Consider the following 23071-nt stretch of genomic DNA (forward strand, 5'->3'; position numbering starts at 1 on the left):
TGCCTTCCCCCTGTCAATCTCGTTGCGATCGCGGCAGTGATCGTTTTCTTCATTAATTCAGTCGCTGCCCAGTGTTCCCCGTTGCCGGGCAGCGATGCGCATTGCGCCCACTGTGCATGCGCATTCCGGACACGTTCGCACGGCTGCGAAAATACAGCAGTGTGCGAACGGGTCGGAATGACCCCCAGAGTGCCCATGCTTTGTTCCTGGGGACTTCTCTACTGTGCATGCGCACACTTCTGGGAACATGGAGCTCATGCTTTGTTCCTTGGTACTTCTTTACTGTGCATGCGCACACCTCTGGGAACATAGCGCTCATGCTTTGTTCCAGAGGACTTCACTACTGCGCATGCGCACACCTCTGGGAACATGGCGCCCATGCTTTGTTCCTAGGGACTTCCCTACTGTGCATGTGCATACCTCTGGGAACCTGGCGCCCATGCTTTGTTCCTGGTGACTACTTTACTATGTATGTGCACACCTCTGGGGACATGGCACCCATGCTTTGTTCCTGGGGACTTCCCTACTGTGCATGCGCACACCTCTGGGAACATGGCGCCCCGGCTTTGTTCCTTGGTACTTCTTTACTGTGCATGCGCACACCTCTGGGAACATGGCGCACATGCTTTGTTCCAGAGGACTTCACTACTGCGCATGCGCACACCTCTAGGAACATGGCGCCCATGCTTTGTTCCTAGGGACTTCCCTACTGTGCATGTGCATACCTCTGGGAACATGGCGCCCATGCTTTGTTCCTGGTGACTTCTTTACTGTGTATGTGCACACCTCTGGGGACATGGCACCCATGCTTTGTTCCTGGGGACTTCCCTACTGTGCATGCGCACACCTCTGGGAACATGGCGCACATGCTTTGTTCCTGGGGACTTCCCTACTGTGCATGCGCACACCTCTGGGAAAATGGCGCCCCGGCTTTGTTCCTTGGTACTTCTTTACTGTGCATGCGCACACCTCTGGGAACATGGCGCACATGCTTTGTTCCTGGGGACTTCCCTACTGTGCATGCGCACATCTCTGGGAACCTGGCACCCATGCTTTGTTCCTGGGGACTTTTCTATTGTGCATGTGCACACCTCTGGGAACATGGCACCCATGATTTGTTCCTGGGGTCTTCCCTACTATGCATGCAAACACCTCTGGGAACATGTCGCCCATGCTTTGTTCCTGGGGACTTCTTTACTGTGCATGCACACTCCTCTGGGAACAATGGCCACTGCAACAGTTTCCCTGTGACTTCTGCTGCCCTTTGTTCCTGAGGACTTCTTTACTGTGAATATGCACACCTCTGGGAACATGGCACCCATGCTTTGTTCCTGAGGACTTCCCTACTGTGCATGTGCTCACCTTTAGGAACATGGTGCCCATGCTTTGTTCCTAGGGACTTCCCTACTGTGCATGTACACACCTCTGGGAACATAGTGCCCATGCTTTGTTTCTAGGGACTTCCCTGGTGCGCATGCCCACATCTCTGGGAACCTGGCACCCCTGTTTTGTTCCTGGGGACTTCTTTACTGTGCATGTGCACACCTCTGGGAACATGGCACCCATCATTTGTTCCTGTGGACATACCTATTGTGCATGTGCACACCTCTGGGAACATGGCACCCATGATTTGTTCCTGGGGTCTTCCCTACTATGTATGCACACACCTCTGGGAACATGGTGCCCATGCTTTGTTCCTGGGGACTTCTTTACTGTGCAGGGTGCACACCTCTGGGAACATGGCACCTATGCTTTGTTCCTAGGGACTCCCTACTGTGCATGTGCACACCTCTGGTAACATGGCGCCCATGCTTTGTTCCTGTGGACTTCTCTACTGTGCATGCACACTCCTCTGGGAACAATGGCCACTGCAACAGTTTCTCTGTGACTTCTGCTGCCCTTTGTTCCTGAGGACTTCTTTACTGTGAATATGCACACCTCTGGGAACATGGCACCCATGCTTTGTTCCTGAGGACTTCCCTACTGTGCATGTGCTCACCTTTAGGAACATGGTGCCCATGCTTTGTTCCTAGGGACTTCCCTACTGTGCATGTACACACCTCTGGGAACATGGTGCCCATGCTTTGTTTCTAGGGACTTCCCTGCTGCGCATGCGCACATCTCTGGGAACATGGCACCCCTGTTTTGTTCCTGGGGACTCCTTTACTGTGCATGTGCACACCTCTGGGAACATAGAACCCATGCTTTGTTCCTGGGGACTTCCCTACTGTGCATGCGCACACCTCTGGTAACATGGTGCCCATGCTTTGTTCCTGTGGAATTCTTTACTGTGCATGCACACACCTCTGGGAACAATGGCCACTGCAACAGTTTCCCTGTGACTTCTGCTGCCCTTTGTTCCTGGGGACTTCTTTACTGTGAATTTGCACACCTCTGGGAACATGGCACCCATGCTTTGTTCCTGAGGACTTCCCTACTGTGCATGTGCTCACCTCTGGGAACATGGCGCCCATGCTTTCTTCCTGGGGACTTCCCTACTGTGCATGCGCACACCTCTGGGAACATGGCGCCCATGCTTTGTTCATGGGAACTTCTTTACTGTGCATGCGCACACTTCTGGGAACATGGCTCCCATGCTTTGTTCTTAGGGACTTCCCTACTGTGCATGTGCACACCTCTGGGAACACGGCGCCCATGCTTTGTTCCTGGGGATGACTTACTGTGCATGCGCACACCTCTGGGAACATGACGTCCATGCTTTGTTCCTGGGGACTTCCCTACTGTGCATGCGCACACCTCTGGGAACATAGCGCCCATGCTTTGTTCCTGTGGACTTCTCTACTGTGCATGCGCACTCCTCTGGGAACAATGGCCACTGCAACAGTTTCCCTGTGACTTCTGCTGCCCTTTGTTCCTGAGGATTTCTTTACTGTGAATTTGCACACCTCTGGGAACATGGCACCCATGCTTTGTTCCTGAGGACTTCCCTACTGTGCATGTGCTCACCTCTGGGAACATGGCGCCCATGCTTTCTTCCTGGGGACTTCCCTACTGTGCATGCGCACACCTCTGGGAACATGGCGCCCATGCTTTGTTCCTGGGGACTTCTTTACTGTGCATACGGACAACTCTGGGAACATGGCACCCATGCTTTGTTCCTGGGGACTTCCCTACTGTGCATGCGCACACCTCTGGTAACATGGCGCACATGCTTTGTTCCTGGGGACTTCCCTACTGTGCATGCGCACACCTCTGGTAACATGGTGCACATGCTTTGTTCCTGGGGACTTCTCTTCTGTGCATGCATACACCTCTGGGATCAATGGCCACTGCACCAGTTTTTCCCTGTGACTTCTGCTGCACTGCAGCTACAGGCAGTTGGCCAACTCAGAACTCCACTTTATCTCTCGCCAAGCTTTAATAAATCCCCCCCTGTAAGTGTTGATCAAACGGAGGCCACTCTTTTGCTTGCTAAAAAACCCCAAAAAAACTTTTGCTACAGTATAAGATCAGCCGTAATATCCCTCTCCAGAGCTTCCTAGACAAGCCCAGACCATTTACCGGCTATCAGTGAGCGAACTGAGAGGCAAAACCTGTTTACCTTTGGCACCATGCATATGCTCCATCTTCAACTAAATCTACTCTGTCTCCGTCCATATATTTATCAAATGAGCTTTTATTTATTTTTAAGTATGTTTTTTTAAACACACAAACACAGTATATTGGTGGTCATTCCGAGTTGTTCGCTCGGTAATTTTCTTCGCATCGCAGCGATTTTCCGCTAACTGCGCATGCGCAATGTTCGCACTGCGACTGCGTCAAGTAAATTTGCTATGCAGTTAGGTATTTTACTCACGGCATTACAAGGTTTTTTTCTTCGTTTTGGTGATCGTAATGTGATTGACAGGAAGTGGGTGTTTCTGGGCGGAAACAGGCCGTTTTATGGGAGTGTTTGAAAAAACGCTACAGTTTCTGGGAAAAACGCGGGAGTGGCTGGAGAAACGGAGGAGTGTCTGGGCGAACGCTGGGTGTGTTTGTGACGTCAAACCAGGAACGACAAGCACTGAACTGATCGCACTGGAAGAGTAAGTCTCGAGCTACTCAGAAACTGCACATAGAAGTCTTTTCGCAATATAGCGAATCTTTCGTTCGCAATTTTGATAAGCTAAGATTCACTCCCAGTAGGCGGCGGCTTAGCGTGTGCAAAGCTGCTAAAAGCAGCTTGCGAGCGAACAACTCGGAATGAGGGCCCTTGTGTTGATTGGTGTACTTTCATATTATGTTTCAAATGTATAATTGCCATACAAGTTACAGCCAACTATCAAACATAAGGCATAAATATAAATTGAAATGTTCCATCAGCAGGTTTGCAGTGACTGCACCTGGCTGTATATGGAAACACTCATCCTCCTAATCTCTGAGAACAAACAGCACAAAAAGCAATTAATGTTTGACAGAATATTGATGCTCAGTGGGACTGATCTAATCCCAGAGTAAACAGTCTCTGTCACAGTGTGTTATCACGGCGTCACGTGATTCATATAGCCTGAAGATCGACCAAAGGTTCAGCCAATGGATTCATTTTGCCACATAGAGCAGCAGAAACAATGACACACGCAGATACCGCTTTTACTTCGTTATGCCTACAAAACAAACACATCGCCATGCCTCTATCAAGCTCATGAAGAGTTATCTCATAGGTTTTCTGTCTCAGCAGGCAAATGAAACTGACATCTTCATGACTAACACTTTCATTTACTCCAATTGCTAAGTAAGGAATAAAACAGTATTGACAAACTCAGAAATTTTTTATTCACAGACAGCATCTTAGGCTGGCCACATACCCTGCAATTTTCCAATGCGCAATGAGTTTTGGTATGTCTAAAAATCTAGTAGGCAGATTTGTTTTGCTAACTTAGCTTTATGGTTATTTTCTTGGAATATTCATTCTCTAAAAAACATTTATACAGGTTGAGTATCCCATATCCAAATATTCCGAAATACGGAATATTCCGAAATACGGACTTTTTTGAGTGAGAGTGAGATAGTGAAACCTTTGTTTTCTGATGGCTCAATGTACACAAACTTTGTTTAATACACAAAGTTATTAAAAATATTGTATTAAATGACCTTCAGGCTGTGTGTACAAGGTGTATATGAAACATAAATGAATTGTGTGAATGTACACACACTTTGTTTAATGCACAAAGTTATAAAAAATATTGGCTAAAATTACCTTCAGGCTGTGTGTATAAGGTGTATATGAAACATAAATGCATTCTGTGCTTAGATTTAGGTCCCATCACCATGATATCTCATTATGGTATGCAATTATTCCAAAATACGGAAAAATCCCATATCCAAAATACCTCTGGTCCCAAGCATTTTGGATAAGGGAGACTCAACCTGTATTTGTTTAAATTCATGTACTAAGCCTTGGAGAGTGATAAAGTGGAGAAAGATAAAGTGCCATCCAGCCAGCTCCTGTTATTTCTGAAATACAGCCTGTAACATAGTTAGGAGCTGATTGGCTGGTACTTTATCTCTCTCCAAGGATTAGTGCATCTGGCATGTATTGTTTAAAATTGATACAATTTCTCATAGGTGGATAACATTGTCAATAGGGGATATTCGTTAGGCAAATTCTTTGATGACAACTTCCTGGACTTAAATACAAATTAATATTATTATCTTTAAAACATACTTGCCTACTCTCCCGGAATGGCCGGGAGGCTCCCGAAAATCGGGTGACCCTCCCGGCCCCCCGGAAGAGCAGGCAAGTCTCCTGGAATCAGGGGTCCCCCTGCCCGTCCGCCCACTTAGTGTGTAAAGTGGGCGGTCCGGGCAGTTGATGACGCGATTCTTGCTGAATCGCGTCATCATAGCCACACCCCCTGGAGTGTAATGCCGGGGATCGCGGCATTACAGAGCGGGGGGCGTGGCTTAAAGGATGTCCTGCTGTAACTCCGCCCCCATCCCAAACCTGCTCCACCCCCGCCCCGCCTCCGGTCCACCTCCTCCCCACGTCACAGCCCTCCCCTGCCCCCCTGCTGAGCCGACCTGGCTGCTCTCTCCCGCAGAGAGCAGCCAGAATGTCGGCAAGTATGCTTTAAAATGCGTTGTTGTTCTTCTTATATTGGTAACAATGCTGATGTCAAGGCCCAAAAAGTCTGTTTTGGAATAGTTAGATGTAAATGTTAGTTTACTTATACTCTAACTTCCAGACACAAAACATCATCATAGTATCTCCTCCAATGCACCAGTTGTAGGGGAGACGGGATGAGGATGCGTTACCACCGCTGAGAATCCAGACGGTCAGCATACCGACCAAGGGATCCCAGGAGGAATGCCAGTGGGGGGACAAGTGTAACAAGCTCCTTGTGGGCTCACTGCAGCTCGCCACGCTGCAGGCTCACCTCTCTATGGATGTCACCATGCTGCAGGCTTCCAACTGTATTGGTGTCGTGGACACCCACGAGTGGGAATAGTCCCTGCTAGTCGGCATGCCGACTGTCGGGATTTAGAGGGTAACATAACTACATCCCGTGGAAACATGCAGCTCATCAGAAAATGACCCACCCCATGCAGCCAATAAATAGATTTGCAAATGACAACATCTCACATATGTCCCACATATCCTTAAGCCCTAACCTTACTGTTCTAAAGGTGGGAACACACGAAGCGATGTGCTCTATGAGCAACGTCACCTAGTGTTTCCTCCTCCCGGGCCAGGCGGTCGGCGGCAGTGCCTACACACTGAGCGATATCAGCAGGGGGACATTATCCAGTTATTGAGGGAGAATGGAAACCAGGCCAGGGCAGGAACTAGCCTAAATTCATAAGGTGCATACACACTTGCCGAGAAAGTAAACAACGTTGCTCATTTTCACCCTTCCCGATCGACGCCGTTTACTTTCCATCAAGTGTGTATGCCGCCGCTGCTGAGCGATGCATGGCCCCGTGGGTTGTTAGCGACCCTCGTTGTCGGCCATGTATGTTACTCAATTTGGACTGTCGTCAAAGAACTGCCTGCACGGCCCTGCTGCGGCATGACGTCACTCAGAGATATGGTCATCATATCACAGAAACATAGAATTTGACGGCAGATAAGAACCACTTGGCCCATCTAGTCTGCCCATTTTTTTTATCCTTTAGGTAATCGCAACCCTTTTTGAACCTTAATTATTTGTAAGGATATTCATATGCTTACAAAGAATTAAGGTTCAAAAAGGGTTGCGATTACCTAAAGGATAACGTCAGACGCCGGCGCCGCGCAGCGTGCATAGCGCACACAAGTGGCCGCCCGGCCGCCAGCACCTGGACCCGGACCCGCACTCGCCCGGCCGCACTCCCGCACTCGGACAGGCTCAGCAGTACTCCTCCCCCTCTCAGCGCCGCAGGTATTGGGGGGGAATTAATCTGGCACTGTGGGGGCATATCTGGCACAGTGGGGGCATTTTTGGCACACTGGGGGCATTTCTGGCACACTGGGGGCAGATCTGGCACACTGGGGGCATATCTGGCACACTGGGGGCATATCTGGCACACTGGGGGCATATCTGGCACTGTGGGGGCATTTCTGGCACTGTGGGGGCATTTCTGGCTCTGTAAGGGCATATCTGGCACTGTGGGGGCATATCTGGCACACTGGGGGCATTTATCTGGCATACTGGGGGCATTTATCTGGCACTGAGGGGGCATTTATCTGGCACTGTGGGAGCATATCTGGCACTGTGGGGGCATATCTGGCACACGGGGCATATCTAGCACTGTGGGGGGCATATCTGGCACTGTGGGGGCATTTCTGGCTCTGTGGGGGCATATCTGGCACTGTGGGGGCATATCTGGCACACTGGGGGCATTTATCTGGCACACTGGGGGCATTTATCTGGCACACTGGGGGCATTTCTGGTACATTTCTGGCTCTGTGGGGGCATATCTGGCTCTGTGGGGGCATATCTGGCTCTGTGGGGGCATTTATGTATTTGGCACACTGGGGGCATTTCTGGCACACTGGGGGCATTTCTGGCACAGTGGGGGCATTTTTCTGGCACTGTGGGGGCATTTTTCTGGCACTGTGGGGGCATTTTTCTGGCACTGTGGGGGCATTTATCTGGCACTGTGGGGACATTTATCTGGCACTGTGGGGGCATTTATCTGGCACTGTGGGGGCATTTATCTGGCACTGTGGGGACATTTATCTGGCACTGTGGGGGCATTTATCTGGCACTGTGGGGGCATTTATCTGGCACTGTGGGGGCATTTATCTGGCACTATGGGGACATTTATCTGGCACTGTGGGGGCATGTATCTGGCACTGTGGGGGCTTTTCTGTATCTGGCACTGTGGGGGCTTTTATCTGGCACTGTGGGGGCATTTATCTGGCACTGTGGGGGCATTTATCTGGCACTGTGGGGGCTTTTCTGTATCTACATATCTGGCACTGTGTGGCCATTTATGTATCTGGCATTGCTGGGGGGCATGTCATGTGTTGCTGGCACTGCTGGGGGGCATGTCATGTGTAGCTGGCACGGCTGGGGAGCATATCATTTAGTGTTCCCGCTAGGCGTTTGTGGCTAGGCAATGTGTCTAACGTGCTCTGCCTGGCGCAAAGTGTCTAACGTGCTCTGCCTGGCGCAAAGTGTCTAGGAGGTTCTACCTGGTGCAGTGTGTATTAACTGCACTACTGCGTGGTGTAATGCGAATTGCCACTATTATGTGGCCACGCACCTTCCCCACGAAGCAACGCCCCTAAATTTTTGCTGCGCGCCTTAGGCGCGCACTGTCCATGCTTTACCGTGTAGGTAGATGAGCAACAAGCATTACAGTATGTACATCATTTTGCCCTCCTAACTTAAAAATGTGCCCTCCCTGCCCTAAAAAGTGAACACTATCGTGTAGCTGGCACTGCTGGGGGGCATATTGTGTGTAGCTGGCACTGCTGGGGGGCATATCATGTCTATCTGGCACTGCACATTGTGTATCTGGCACTATACTGGAGACATTATGTGTATCTGACACTATACTGGAGACATTGTGTGTAAGGAACACTACTGTGGCTGTTATGTGTAAGGCTGCTAATTGTGTGCGTAGAGGGGGTGTGAAAACATTTATTTATAGTCTAATAATATGAAGTTATGAGACCACGCCCACTTTCAAACAGGCCACGCCCACTTTTCCTGGAGCGCCCGCGCCGAAGGCGCGTGCATGGGGGGGGGGGCTTTTACATGTTTTCGCTCAGGGTGCTATTAGGCCTGGAGACGGCCCTGGTAGAGAGAGATAGATTTGGGTGTGGTTTGTTCAGTCTGCAATCTAATTTGCAGTGTAAAAATAAAGCAGCCAGTATTTACCCTGCACAGAAACAAAATAACCCACCCAAATCGAACTCTCTCTGCAAATGTTATATCTGCCTCCCCTGCAGTGCACATGGTTTTGCCCAACTGCTAACAGAATTCCTGCTGCGATCAACTTGGAATTACCCCCATAGTACTGTATGTAGCAGCCTTAAATCTTCAGCATCCAATAGATTGTAAGCTTGCGAGCAGGGCCTTCTTACCTCTATATCTGTTTGTTTTTACCCAGTTTTGTTCTATTACTGTTGTTCTAATTGTAAAGCACAACGGAATATGCTGCGCTATATAAGAAACTGTTAATAAATAAATAATAAATATTATATAGACCCATGTGCTATGTGGTGGCATGGAGTAATCGTGATGGGGTGCACTGGAGCGAATAGCAGAGCAAGTTGCTACCTGAGTCAGACTTACTTCCCTTCCTCCAGCCACTAATAACACCCAGCATACACATTATCCCTATACAATCCACACTTAGTACTCACACTGCCTACCTTACTTCAGACTTTCTGAACAATAATGTCCCAACCTTTTTCCTGCACCCATAATATCTGCCCTCTACCTTTTGTCTGTCCTCCACATGCTAGCCCTGATGCCACTAGTTCAACATGGTCAACATATCAACAAGCTTGGCATGCCTCCCTACACTCACCGCAGCCCAGGCAGGGGACATACACAGAGACAGTAGGCGCTGGCAGGTAAAGGGGTAGGAGGATGTAGGAGGGGTGAGAAGCAAACCCGTGCCTCTGCTGGGTCCTTCCGTCGGGCCCAAGTTATTAGTACCCACCCCCTCTTGGCGCCACTGCATTTACACCTGGTGTCTATACATCGTACATGCCAATACGCTTGGTGTGACTGAGACGCTCCAAGAGGAGTTGTGTACTGTATTTATTTTAAAGGTCGTGTCTTATTCGCATTGCAGACACAGCAAAAAGCCGCTCACAGTGTACCAGAGATGCTGGGCTTTGACTTTAAGCACACAGGAAATTAGTTTTAAAAACGTACAAAATCACATATAAAGCATAACGGTACTTGCCATAAGATAAAGCTGCAGACACTCCCCAATCTCTGGTGTCTCTCCCAGACGCCTGAAAGAGAAGGCAAGTCTCCCGCAAGCCCCTCACTACCACCCACTTCCAGAGTGATTTGGACAGTCCAGAGAGATTGAAGACTCAAGTTGCGCCGAATGGCCTCATCGTGACCCTGCCTGCTGCTTCCTAATGCTGAGAATGACTGCTTTTTATAACAGGTGCTGGGACCATGATGATGATTTCATGGCACCACTGTCACCCTTACCTGACTGCACCACACCCTCCTCAACTCCCTCCTTCCAGCATGCTGGCAGGTATGAAGCATTACAAGTATCAAACAAGCAGCGCATGTGAATTCATGGCATCATACAAGTGCCGGGAGAGCAGGAAGGTGGGCACCAGACATGTCCAAGTGACACACACTGTGGCTTTCTGTATAGTGTAGCGCTTCCCAAGGTGTGAACTGGTGCAGTCAGGACAGCAGCACCAGTCACTCCCTTCAGTTAGAACCCTGCATGTTGGTGTATATAGAAATGCACAAATGCCTAACTCTGTGGCCCACAATGTTAGTTACTTTCTGAATGAAAGTTGTGTAGGTGATGTGCAAGTAAATAACTGAGCATAACTACATCCGTCATCACCCAAATAAGCAGTTTGGGGCTATCATGCATTTGGGAGCCTTCGTGTTTACAAGGTTTAATGTTCCTCTGTTGGGAATATAAACTATGCGTGCCATAAAACATGTATAAGATATTATGAAATGTATCACTTTGGTGTTTTATTTATTGCTTGAAAAGGCTCCAAATCATGGGCAAGGCAACAGCTGTGTGATGTCAGTGTGCAGGGAAGGGATGACAGGCAGCGATGCAAGGGGCTTGGAGATGCTGTCACAATTAGAAATAGAACTGCTTACAAACCAGAAACACTCATTGCAGAAGGCATGGGGTGTGCACTTTGTCATCTCCAGATACAGATTCTCTTTGAGATATGTTCTGTTTTACAAGCAGTGTCGGGTTATCTATTCTCAGATTTCTGAATGATTCATCTGTATTGATTATGATGCCCAGTATACATGCTCTAACAAAAAGCCAGCTATATGACCTGGCCAAAAACATGGAATCTTTTTTTTCCCCTTCTTGTTCTAATGATATGCTTTGAAGGCTAATTCTGAATTGTACTAATTTTATGCGCGTGGTGGTAGTAGTTGTGATTTTTGAGAATGAAAGTTTTTCATATATGAAGCTGACAAGGTTTTCATGTGTAGATGTGCCTCTAAAAAGCCATAAAAGTAAAACAAATATATGACAGCTTGGCTATGTCATATGCAGGTATTAGGGTCTTTGTTTGAGGAAGGGGTCACTTATTGTTTGGCAGAAACCTGGTAGTGGTCTCACAATTACTTTATATTTCATCCAGAAAGCACATGAAAAGAACCCTCTGATAAAGCTGCTAATTGATTAATGAAGATCCCAGATTGGATCAGAGAAATTTAAATAGACTAGATAGGAGAACTGAGATTATTTCTCTGATGAAATTGAGCAAAGAAACGCGTCGGGTAGGAGAACGGTCATTATTTCTCTAATAAAATTGCCTGGATCAAAGAAACGTATCAGAAAGGACACACAAATCATCATTTGTGTTATGCCTTTAGTGAGAAACTACATAGCTGTTTCACCTCACACAGGGGGTCATTCCGAGTTGTTCGCTCGTTATTTTTTTCTCGCAACGGAGCGATTAGTCGCTAATGCGCATGCGCAATGTCCGCAGTACGACTGCGCCAAGTAAATTTGCTATGCAGTTAGGTATTTTACTTACGGCATTACGAGGTTTTTTCTTCGTTCTGGTGATCGTAATGTGATTGACAGGAAGTGGGTGTTTCTGGGCGGAAACTGGCCGTTTTATGGGAGTGTGTGAAAAAACGCTACCGTTTCTGGGAAAAACGCGGGAGTGGCTGGAGAAACGGAGGAGTGTCTGAGCGAACGCTGGGTGTGTTTGTGACGTCAAACCAGGGACGAAACTGACTGAAGTGATCGTAGATGCCGAGTAAGTCTGGAGCTACTCAGAAACTGCTAAGAAGTGTCTATTCGCAATTCTGCTAATCTTTCGTTCGCAATTTTGATAAGCTAAGATTCACTCCCAGTAGGCGGCGGCTTAGCGTGTGCAAAGCTGCTAAAAGCAGCTTGCGAGCGAACAACTCGGAATGACCCCCACAGAGTGCTACTAACACCAGCAGAGAACTGCAGATAAATGACTGGGACTTTCTAACTCTGTATATTGAATCTTAATAATTTTTTGAATGCGTGCCTGTGAAGATTTCCAATATAGCATATTTTATGTATGAATTATATGATTGAATATGTTATATTTTATAATAAAAATCATTTGACTCATTTAATAGAGATCTATGCATTTTTATCTGATAGAATGTGAGATACTGTACTAAGGAGGTAATTCAGAGTTGATCGTAGCAGCAAATTTGTTAGCAGTTGGGCCAAACCATGTGCACTGCAGGTGTGGCAGATATAACATGTGCAGAGAGAGTGAGATTTGGGTGGATTATTTTGTTTCTGTGAAGAGTAAATATTGCCTGCTTTATTTTTACACTGCAATTTAGATTTCAGTTTGAACACACCCCACCCAAATCTAACTCTCTCTGCACATGTTATATCTGCCCACCATGCAGTGCACATGGTTTTGCCCAACTGCTAACAAATTTGCTGCTACGATCAGGTCTGAATTACCCCCTAAACTCTGCACAATGGGCCTAATTCAGACCTGATTTCAGACCAGTGAAAACGCACAGCATCGATCAGGTCTGAATTAGCCCCCATGTTTGTCAATCCTGGGAAAGGAATGTGGCTATTCTGTATAATTCTTTCACTGTCATTAATTACTGCTATTCATAAGTAAAGATGCTCAAATTTGTTTAATAGTCACGCATAATTTGCAACCTTTTTGTTCACAGTTAAATCTAATTTTTGGAGTTCTCCTGGATCTGGATTTAAAGTGGTAACTGAACGTCAAACACATTTGTCAAATATGCTAGATGTACTGTATGGCGATTACATTTTTATGACTACAGTATCTAAGTTATACCAATAGGGTTACTTAGTGATCCAACAGCCTTTGTTACAGAAATTGTGAGATGCTGAGTTCCACATTATTCTGATTTACACTCGTAAATTAGGGGGAGATGTATCAAACCATGGTGAGAGATAAATTAGAGAGAGATAAAGTACCAACCAATCATCTTCAAACTGCCATTTTGAGGTTGTGTTTACAAAAATGTCAAAAACTGCAAAAATTAAGGGAATGGGTCAGTACTGTATCTCTCTCTCTACTTTATCTCTCTCGAAGTTTTTATACATCTCCCCTTAGTCCTAGTCACACATCTTTCTTACGTTACATGAATTCTTAATAGATTAAATAATACAAAATTAAATAGTATCCAAAACTTTATATCCAAAACTGCTCTCCAAATGGATCCTAAAAGGTAGAGAGAGCAACAATGGAGAAAACATTTCTAGCAAATTATTGGTAACACTTTTAGCAACACTAAAGCAATGCAGATCTTTCAACAGCTTCTCCATCCTCTCTCCTATTACCAAACTTCCTTAATAAATGGGGTAAGCCTGGATATTATTTATTTATTAACAGCACTGCGCTTTACAGAGAATATTTTGTAATTCACAAAAACTAGTGGATCTTACAAACTGTATTACTTATTACATAGACACACATACACACTAGGGTTAACTTTTGTTAGAAGCCAATTAACCTATGGATACTGTATGTTTTGGGAGTATGGGAAGAAACCAGAGCAACCTGAGGAAACCCATGAAAATATGGAGGCAACAGTGGAGAGAACTTACAAACTCCACACCGACCATACCTTAGTCAGAAACTCTGACGCAGTAACGCTAATCACTACACCAACACCTGAAGAGTTATTTAACTTTTAGTTTCTCAAGAATGCCTTCTTCTTGGAAGTTAAGGTCTTATCAGCTGGTGTAGGGACGGTTCTGTTCCAGTAAAATAACTCTGGCAAATTTTACCCATGTGGAATAATGCTGAGAATAATGATTCCATTGGGAATCAATAACTACTAGCCTTAAATTGGCATTGGAATATTGGAGACATCTTTTATAAGGGACACTTCAAGACATCGAATCCTGATAAAGTTTAATGCCTATTATTCTTTTATATTTTGAATAACATCCATTGTTATGGTCAGGATCCAAAAATGTCAAAGCTTTATTTAAATGTTAACTTGTCTAAACTATACATTAAACAATCAAACATCATCGCGTTGTGACGACGACTGTAATCTCTAGGGTGTGCTGAATGTGCACCTTGATTCCATTTCTGAGCCAGACGTTTTACATGTACATTTTAGACACAAAATCATACAAGGAGAACGGGGAGAGGGGCTGCATGACCAGCCTGGGCAGGAAACTCCATGTACGGGACTACCACCAGTACCGGAATAAGGGCCATATGGGCCTGGGGATGAAAATGTTCAAGGGCCTATAGTGAGAGGTGGAGTAGCTGTGCCAGTGCTTATGGGTGTGGCCAGAGCCATGTGGGCATGTACGCCCCTACACCATCAGGTCCAATGTTTCCCTAAACACATAAAAACACTAACATTTCCTAATTTGTTTTTAAATTAGAAAAAATATTTTAGTACTTACTATTTATGTCCGAGTGTGCCAGCATCATCATGCTGCTATAAGAATTGGCCTATTTTTATTTGGAGGACTGGAGCTGTAGCTCTATTCACCCCATTGTTAATCTGGCCCTGATTGCCACTGGGTAACATAGTTGTTTAAATTCTCGCTTCAATGCAGTAAAACATTTATTTAGCTCAGTTGTAAGTCTTTAGGGGTCTCAGGCTTCTGTGTCATTACTATAACACAAAGTAACTTAAGCTTTATCGGTTATGACAATGACAAATGTGCTGTTTGCTCTGTGCTAAATTATCATGTCTTTGCATACCTACTAATGAGTTTGAAATCCACCATTATTTTTTTTTCTTACTCAATACTTTTAGCTTTTACAGTGTTAATGCAAACATCATTTATATATTCCCCATATATTATATTCCCATGTTTTAATTTTTCACATCACAGCTTTATATGCGCGCTTCCCGTGGTACTCAGACTGTTTAAAAACAATTTCTATTCATCAGATGGGGGAAATGTGTAACTTCAAATCCTTATTTGCAGATGTTTTTCTGCATTCCTTGTTCCCTCCGAGGTACATTTAGAAGAAAGAAACAGTAAATCTGTAATATTAAATTCATTTTTGCTACCTAGATTTGAGCCTGGCATATTTAAGATGCATGTAATTTATTCATAGTTTTAAAAAAAATATTTTAGGCAAGTTTAGAAAACATATGCTTATAATATATTTTATCTTTATAATGCACAAAAGTTCAAATCAAAGCTAATGATTCCACGGTGGAATTCAAAGCACTCACAATACACAACATTTTACAATTTTTAAACATTTGTCGTTGTAAGTTCTCTTTCTTGACAGTATAATCAAGTCAATTACTGAGTTTTGCACAAATCAAAATAAAGTAGAAGTAGAAGTAATATACCAAAAGGATCAATGTCATAAATAGAAGTTCCTTCCTAGCTGGATGCCCCCTCTAGAAAATTGCATCCAGTGATACCCAGAGCTGAGGGTTCTGTCCTGACAGTTACAAAGGACATGCCTGACCCTAATCAAAGAAGCTTCTGCTGTAAAACAACTTGTGCGAATGGTTTGTGATGTCCGTAAATCACAATCACAGTGTTTCTGCGTTAATTAACTTACTCTGTGATTAGTGCGGATGCACACATTACAGTATATCACAGATTTTCTGTGTATGTCTGTGTGGTGAACAGCAAAATCTGCAGTATTGGTGGTCGTAATGTACCATGCTGGAACGCGCATTGCATATGACTGAATTACCCACTGGAGTATCTACAGTATAATGGGTGCAGGGTGTGCGTTGTGAGTGGGGGCTCACAGCACTACACATATTCCACCCATGCTTGAGAGGTGCTGCAAAGAGGAATGGGAGAAAGGTGTGCCAAGCTTGTGGCATCATATTAAAAAGACTTGAGGCTGTAATTGCTGCCAGAGGTGCATCAACAAAGTATTAAGCAAAGACTGTGAATACTTACAATATGTACTTAAATTTGCAAAAATCTCAAAAAAAAACTTTTTCACGTTGTCAAGCTGTAACATAACAAAATGTGGAAAAGTGAAGCGCTGTGAATACTTTCCATATGCACTGTAAAGTTGCTATATAGACTGTACCTCAGCCCTGATCACTTACATAATATTTTGTTGGAACAATCAAAATATTGTTGGAGAAATTGTGGGGAGGTTAGCCATATATATCATAGTTTTTGAACATATCCTACACTCAAAGTCATCTAGGAAGAAGTATTCACCTTGATAAATAAAGTTTTAAGGGCCACCTTAACCCTCAACCTGGCACATCTACATTTGTATCCTGCAACGGTAAAACCATCTAAAGATTATGTGGTAGGTCCTATACAGTATGTATCCCAGCACGTGCTGCTCTATTCCAGAACTGGAAGCAGCCTTCCCTCCCCTCCCTTCTTAAAGTGTTTCAAAAAGTTCATTTCCACTATAAGATGGAAACAACTTCTGTGTCCAGCTTGTCCCTGTCCTCCTCTTCCCTTACAAAGTGGTGGTCACGTCATGAGTTTGCGCAACTTACTTACAACTTACTTATAATTCCTTATCATCTGTTTTGCCCCAACTCATCTTAAATTAAGATTCTCTTTCTTGATGTAATATTAACTGAATTTGCTTTGTATTTTATGTTTGATATATTTGATATATTGACATGCTATTCCTGTCCACCTGTTATGCTTCATATGTGTCTCCCCTCCCTCCCCATTGTCCCTCCCCATTGTCCCTCCCCATTGTCCCTCTCAATTACTTTTTCTTTTGTACCCCATAACCTTTTTAAAACTTTAATAAAAACTGCTGGATAACAAAATGGGAATTGAATGAGTGATACATATTACTGTATGCCGGGTATGCAGTTGAGTTACTGGCAGTCGGGATCCTAACGGCCAGGATACCGACACCGGGGTCCTGACCACTGACAATTCTGACAGCCGGAATCCTGGCTAACAGGGGCTATTATCACTTATGGGTGTCCACGACACTCATAAAGTGGGAACAGAACCTGTGGCGAGCGCAGTGAGTCACCGAGCCCGCAGTGTGGCGAGTGCAGCGAGCGTGCAAGAGGACTCTTTGCGGTCACCCTGCTGCCAGCACACTGACGATCGGGATGACGTTGATGGTATACCGACGGGCGGCATCCCACTCGTAGGTAGATCCTACTGATACCGTATGTCACTATTTCAGTATTGTATTTGCCCCCAAACAAGTATTGCCCTAGGCATCCTGCTTGCATAAGCAAGGCTGCCATCAGAAGGGTACAGCCTGTACTAATGTGCCAGGCCTGGGATCATAAGGGGATCTGCAGCAAGCCAGTGATTCCACAGAGGTCTGTCTGTAACTAAGAAGAAGCTAGCTGCATGAATCATCGCACATTGCGGGCCCCTGGCTCCCTGACATTGACTGACAATGAGTGATGACTGCAGCAAACCGGAATTTAGATGGGAAAGGGTACAGGAGCTGGATGCCTTGGATGCATGTTAGAATACTGTTTGCTTCCTCTGGGCACCATAGCTCTATACTAAACCCCTATGTGTCCACCGATTCAGTGGACAGATGAGGGTGGCCCCTTTCTATTTCATCTGCACTTGGCCCTACAAATGTCTGATGCAGCCCTGTGCACTGTCGGACTGGGGCATAAAGGGCCCACTGGAAGAATGCAATGGTAGGAGCCTATATTTATGAGTGAGGTCAGTCTCCAGTGGGGGTGTGGCCAGCTTGGCTACCTATTAGAGAGTGCATGGTCTGGACCCCTTGATAAATATATAGTAAATAATGCTAGTGATGGCATGGTAACGTACCAGATTAATAACAGCAATGCACTGTAGAAAATATACCATAGTCCTGTGCAGTATAAGGAAACGTGTATAATGTATAAATCTATTACACAGTCTGGAACTTGATCCCTAGAGGAGATGGGCGGTCCCTTGGGCAGTGAGGCACACAGGGGTTTCCCTTGGACCCTGGTCGACCTAGTACATGTCGACCTAATGACCATGTCGACCAGTAGTGGTCGACCTAATGACTGTCAACCTAATGACCCATACCATACCCATATATAAGCAACTGCACAGTACATCATCTCATGTTCTATTTACTAGATGCAATCTCAAAATCTATTATTATTTTCATTTCTAGGCTTTTTTATGGTATATACTTAAATTAGAATGGTAATTGTGTTCATTTTGTGGTTGTCTTAGGTTTTTAAAAAAGTAGCGACGGGTAATTTAGACAGATACAGTCACTCTTTTTCTCTATTCACTTTAAAGGTTCAGAAAAAAACAAATGTAATATAATGTCTCATTCTATTTCTTCTGAGACGGTGCCAGCAATTAGCTTTCCTATATCCATAGCCCAGAATGTCACCATTCTTTTGTCTGTGATCGGAATTTTTGATACATGAAGAAAAATGTTTTAATGATCCTAATAATATCCAAAAAAAGATTTATGCTTTGAAATTCAAATATTAATACTAATATGAAACAGTTGTTGGTCTAGGAAAGCCTTATATGGCGCCATATATTCTTGTAGCTAATACAGCTGTAGCACTGGCCCGAATAAACACTTGCTGCCAACAACACAAATATAATAGCAACATGTAGCTAAAGTGCTTCCGCTGTGGAGCCCACCTTTCACATATCTAATCACCTTTCACCTATCTATTTTGATATTGCATATTTAAAATATTTTCATGCTAAATAAAAAAAAAAATCCTATTATCATTAATGTTTTATTCAAGAAACGGCACTAAAAATATTTTTGGGTTTATAATCTTGATACATACTGCAGTTATAACATCACAACTTTCATTAGATGTAATTACATAGCATAATAAAAATATAATGTACAGTATACAATACCAGCAGAGCATGACCCACATATTACTGTAATGCTAGCTACAACAGAAAAAGGCACTTACTAGCCAAACTGAAGATAGATGAGAACCTCTTACACTGAACAGACCCCACAGAGGTGCCCACACAATTCATCCAGAGCCCTTCAAATATGGAGGTAGAAGTGATGATAGAACTGGTGCTACTGGAAATTTTCCATTTACTGGAGACGGTAGACACAAGGGTGCAAATGGTCCCAACCACGGCGAGGACCAAGGCGCAGACTTGGAAAGGGGTCCTACTCATGATTAACACGTTCACCCAGAAGCCTAAACCAACACACAGAAATCAGAAAGCAGTTACCGAATACTATTCTCAGTATATGGTCACACAGAAACCCATTGTCCCTTACACTTTAGATCACGGTTATGTATTTGCAATCAGAATATATTTAAAATGCTGAATTTTTTAAACAAATGCTAAAATAAGCTGTAATAATAGGGATGCTTGTCCATTGCATCAGCACTGTACGGGGCTATGAAGTCATATATTGGTAGTGCCCATAATATACTTAAAAAGTTACCTTGATCTAATTATTTTAGAACAGGTCCAGTGTGAAATGTAAGCTCACCTCCTCAGTTCCAGCTGTATCCTATACCTCTTTCTCTATGGACACAGCAGGACTTTGCTACTGTCCAAGAGAATCTCTGCTGTACAAACTCTGGTCACAATTTGTTTTGCATAAGGACACGGTCCAGGGTTAAACATCAGAGACCTCAATGTCAGTTTACTTTACTGTTTCGCTGCACATACCAAATAGAAAAGCTTATACTGAGACCTATGATGCAAAAGGCATTCAGTTTATCTCAGTCTGTCCATCGAGCCTGTTACTCTGTGTTATATCTAGAACACAAACATTTCTCTCTACTTAGGTTCCTGGTAGATTTTTATTGCCATGTGCTTCGACTACGTATGAATGGTCCAAGTCATGGTCTAATGAGGGAATGCATTATTTTTAGTATATCTCAAGAGATGACAAAACATTTCAAACTGTTCCATGGAATAATTACTTTGGGCCATAAAATTTAGCAATGTGTTGACAAAAGAATGAATCTTTTAAGTGTTGCCAGTCGTATACCAACCACACTACACAGCAACAATGAATTGGTTATAGTTGTCTCAGATGGGGTGGGTCCAGAATGGGGCATCCAAAGTGATCTCCCCTACCTACCCGTAACACTTCTCTCCTGCTCAGTGTCAGCAGCCTCCCTCTCAAGCCCACCACATGCTGCTGTGTGCTGTACTGGGGAGGGTCAGGGCTGAATTTCCCCATTGGCAAACAGAGATCTTAAAATTGTCCAGTATGATCCCTAAGTTATCCTGGGATGGGGCAGGCATCTACAGGGTCAGGAGGAAAGTGGATGCTGCCATTTTAAAGTTTATGGTATCCACTCCAGGGTCATGAAACATAAGGACATTGGAGTAAAATGAAAAGGACTATTGAGAAGTGACATGGTGCTCCTATCTGACATCTTAATAGACCAACAGTGCATTGTAGGGGGCTCTGGAAGGGGTCTAGCTTAGCTGATCACAGTAGGTGGGGACTTCAGTACTCAGCCATGCTGAGGACCTAATGTGGTGGGGAGAAGCAATGCACAAGGCATAGTGATTGGGTAGGAGTATGGGCACTACAGGTAGCAAGCAAATTATCAGCAGAAGGCTGGTATGCGGTAAGGGGCTGGTCTCCATGGGACATGGGGGAATAAGTGTCCCCAATGTGATGACTAAATGAGAGAATTATTTAGGGTAGCTTTGCACACCACTTTCTTGTCCTGCACATAAATGGAAAATAATGCTGTAATCATTTTTTGCCCAATACAAGTCTTTTTTTGTTAGGCAGAGTAGCCCATCCTACGTACCTTTACTACGTCCGCATACCTGCTGGGAATTCAGCGACTGTATGGTAAAGTAAGCCATGAAGGAAGGCAGCTTCAATGGTGGAGTTACTATCTGGTGGCTTGTTAATAATAATACTACTACAGGTTGAGTCTCCCTTATCCAAAATGCTTGGGACCAGAGGTATTTTGGATATGGGATTTTTCCGTATTTTGGAATAATTGCATACCATAATGAGATATCATGGTGATGGGACCTAAATCTAAGCACAGAATGCATTTATGTTTCATATACACCTTATACACACAGCCTGAAGGTCATTTTAGCCAATATTTTTTATAACTTTGTGCATTAAACAAAGTGTGTCTACATTCACACAATTCATTTATGTTTCATATACACCTTATACACACAGCCTGAAGGTAATTTAATACTATATTTTTAATAACTTTGTGTATTAAACAAAGTTTGTGTACATTGAGCCATCAAAAAACAAAGTTTTCACTATCTCACTCTCACTCAAAAAAGTCCGTATTTCGGAATATTCCGTATTTCGGAATATTTGGATATGGGATACTCAACCTATACTACTAATAATAATTAGAATGTTATTTATATTGCACATTTCTCCCTATGGGACTCAAACTGTTAATTTAGGGAAACCATTGCAATACTATATTATTGTTTTTACCAATATAAGGTGGCCACTATTTTGCTCAATTTGTTGGAGTATATGAGATTTGTTTTAAGGTTTAAATAAATGTATGGTTTTTATGCCAACTCAGTACTATTTTGATTTGTTTTTACATACAGAGTGAGACTTTCCTAACTACATTTATTGATCATACTTTTCTTGATTGGTCTTGATTTGTGACCAGAGCCAAGGTCTATGTTTATTTTACATAGTTGTGTGTTGTCGAAGTCAAAAAAATATTACATCAAGAGAACATACAAACTACACACATATAAGTCGCTATACTTGCAAATACGTGCAGCGAGCACAGCCATATATGGTAACACATGCATTTACATGGACTTGCCACAGAGATGGATTCAACACTTATTTCATACAGTACATAATTATAATAATATCAAGCGCCAGACATCATGATGATTTAAAATTATCTAATGAATTAATGTCATGAATGTGTATTATTTGAACGAAGCAAGATAGACCTGTCATGTTTACTATTAAAACAACCAGCGTAATGTGTAGATTAATTTGATACTTGTTATGAAGTTGTAGGACATTGCAGCGAATAGTTATGATTACATGTCTAAAAGCTAAAATCACTTTTATTTGAACAATAGAAGTTCCAAACAGGAAACTCAGGCCAGCCCCTTTGGACGTCCCCAAGGGCTGAGTATGTTCAGCACATACAAAGAAACTAGTGACTCAATCATGAATGAGAGAGAGTCCCCTCCCCCAGAAACTAGATAATACTCTGGTGACCACACAGGAAGTTAGTTGCTTTTTGGTCTCAGAGGAAGATGAAGTCTCAGCATGATTTTACAGAGGAAAGAGAGAGAGAGAGAGAGAGAGAGAGAGAGAGAGTCATATGGAGGGACAAACTTATATGAGAAAGATATGGTATTGTATCGCTGGCATGTAAATGAAACTGCATATAATTGTATGTAATTGTATGTTCTAACTGTTTACTGTGTGAGTTGTATTCATGTAACTATAGGTATACTGTACTTTGTAATATATATTGAATCCATATCCTTTTAACAACAAATATATACATCAATGAGCTTTGGAACTCAGATAATGTGTGGATGTATT

The 23071-nt window shown here is 43.9% G+C and overlaps 1 protein-coding gene across 2 annotated transcripts in view; it reads right to left on the reverse strand.

Moving 5' to 3' along the window:
• LOC134909161 (claudin-1-like) overlaps positions 1–20135 on the reverse strand; it is a 111815-nt gene extending 91680 nt beyond the window's left edge. Inside the window, exons 1-2 of one of the 2 annotated variants that reach the window (XM_063915690.1) lie at positions 20021–20135; positions 19476–19718 (exon numbers count right to left, since the gene is read on the reverse strand). In XM_063915690.1, the coding sequence (XP_063771760.1) occupies positions 19476–19695 (220 nt within the window). In that variant the 5' untranslated portion in view covers positions 19696–19718; positions 20021–20135. Of the gene's footprint in view, positions 1–19475; positions 19719–19972 lie in introns of both variants that reach the window. The other variant, XM_063915689.1, reaches the window with a different exon arrangement.
• Between the last annotated feature and the right edge of the window lie 2936 nt (positions 20136–23071).

Source organism: Pseudophryne corroboree, chromosome 4 (genome assembly GCF_028390025.1).
Source record: "Pseudophryne corroboree isolate aPseCor3 chromosome 4, aPseCor3.hap2, whole genome shotgun sequence".
In the NCBI taxonomy this organism is placed as follows: Eukaryota; Metazoa; Chordata; class Amphibia; order Anura; family Myobatrachidae; genus Pseudophryne; species Pseudophryne corroboree.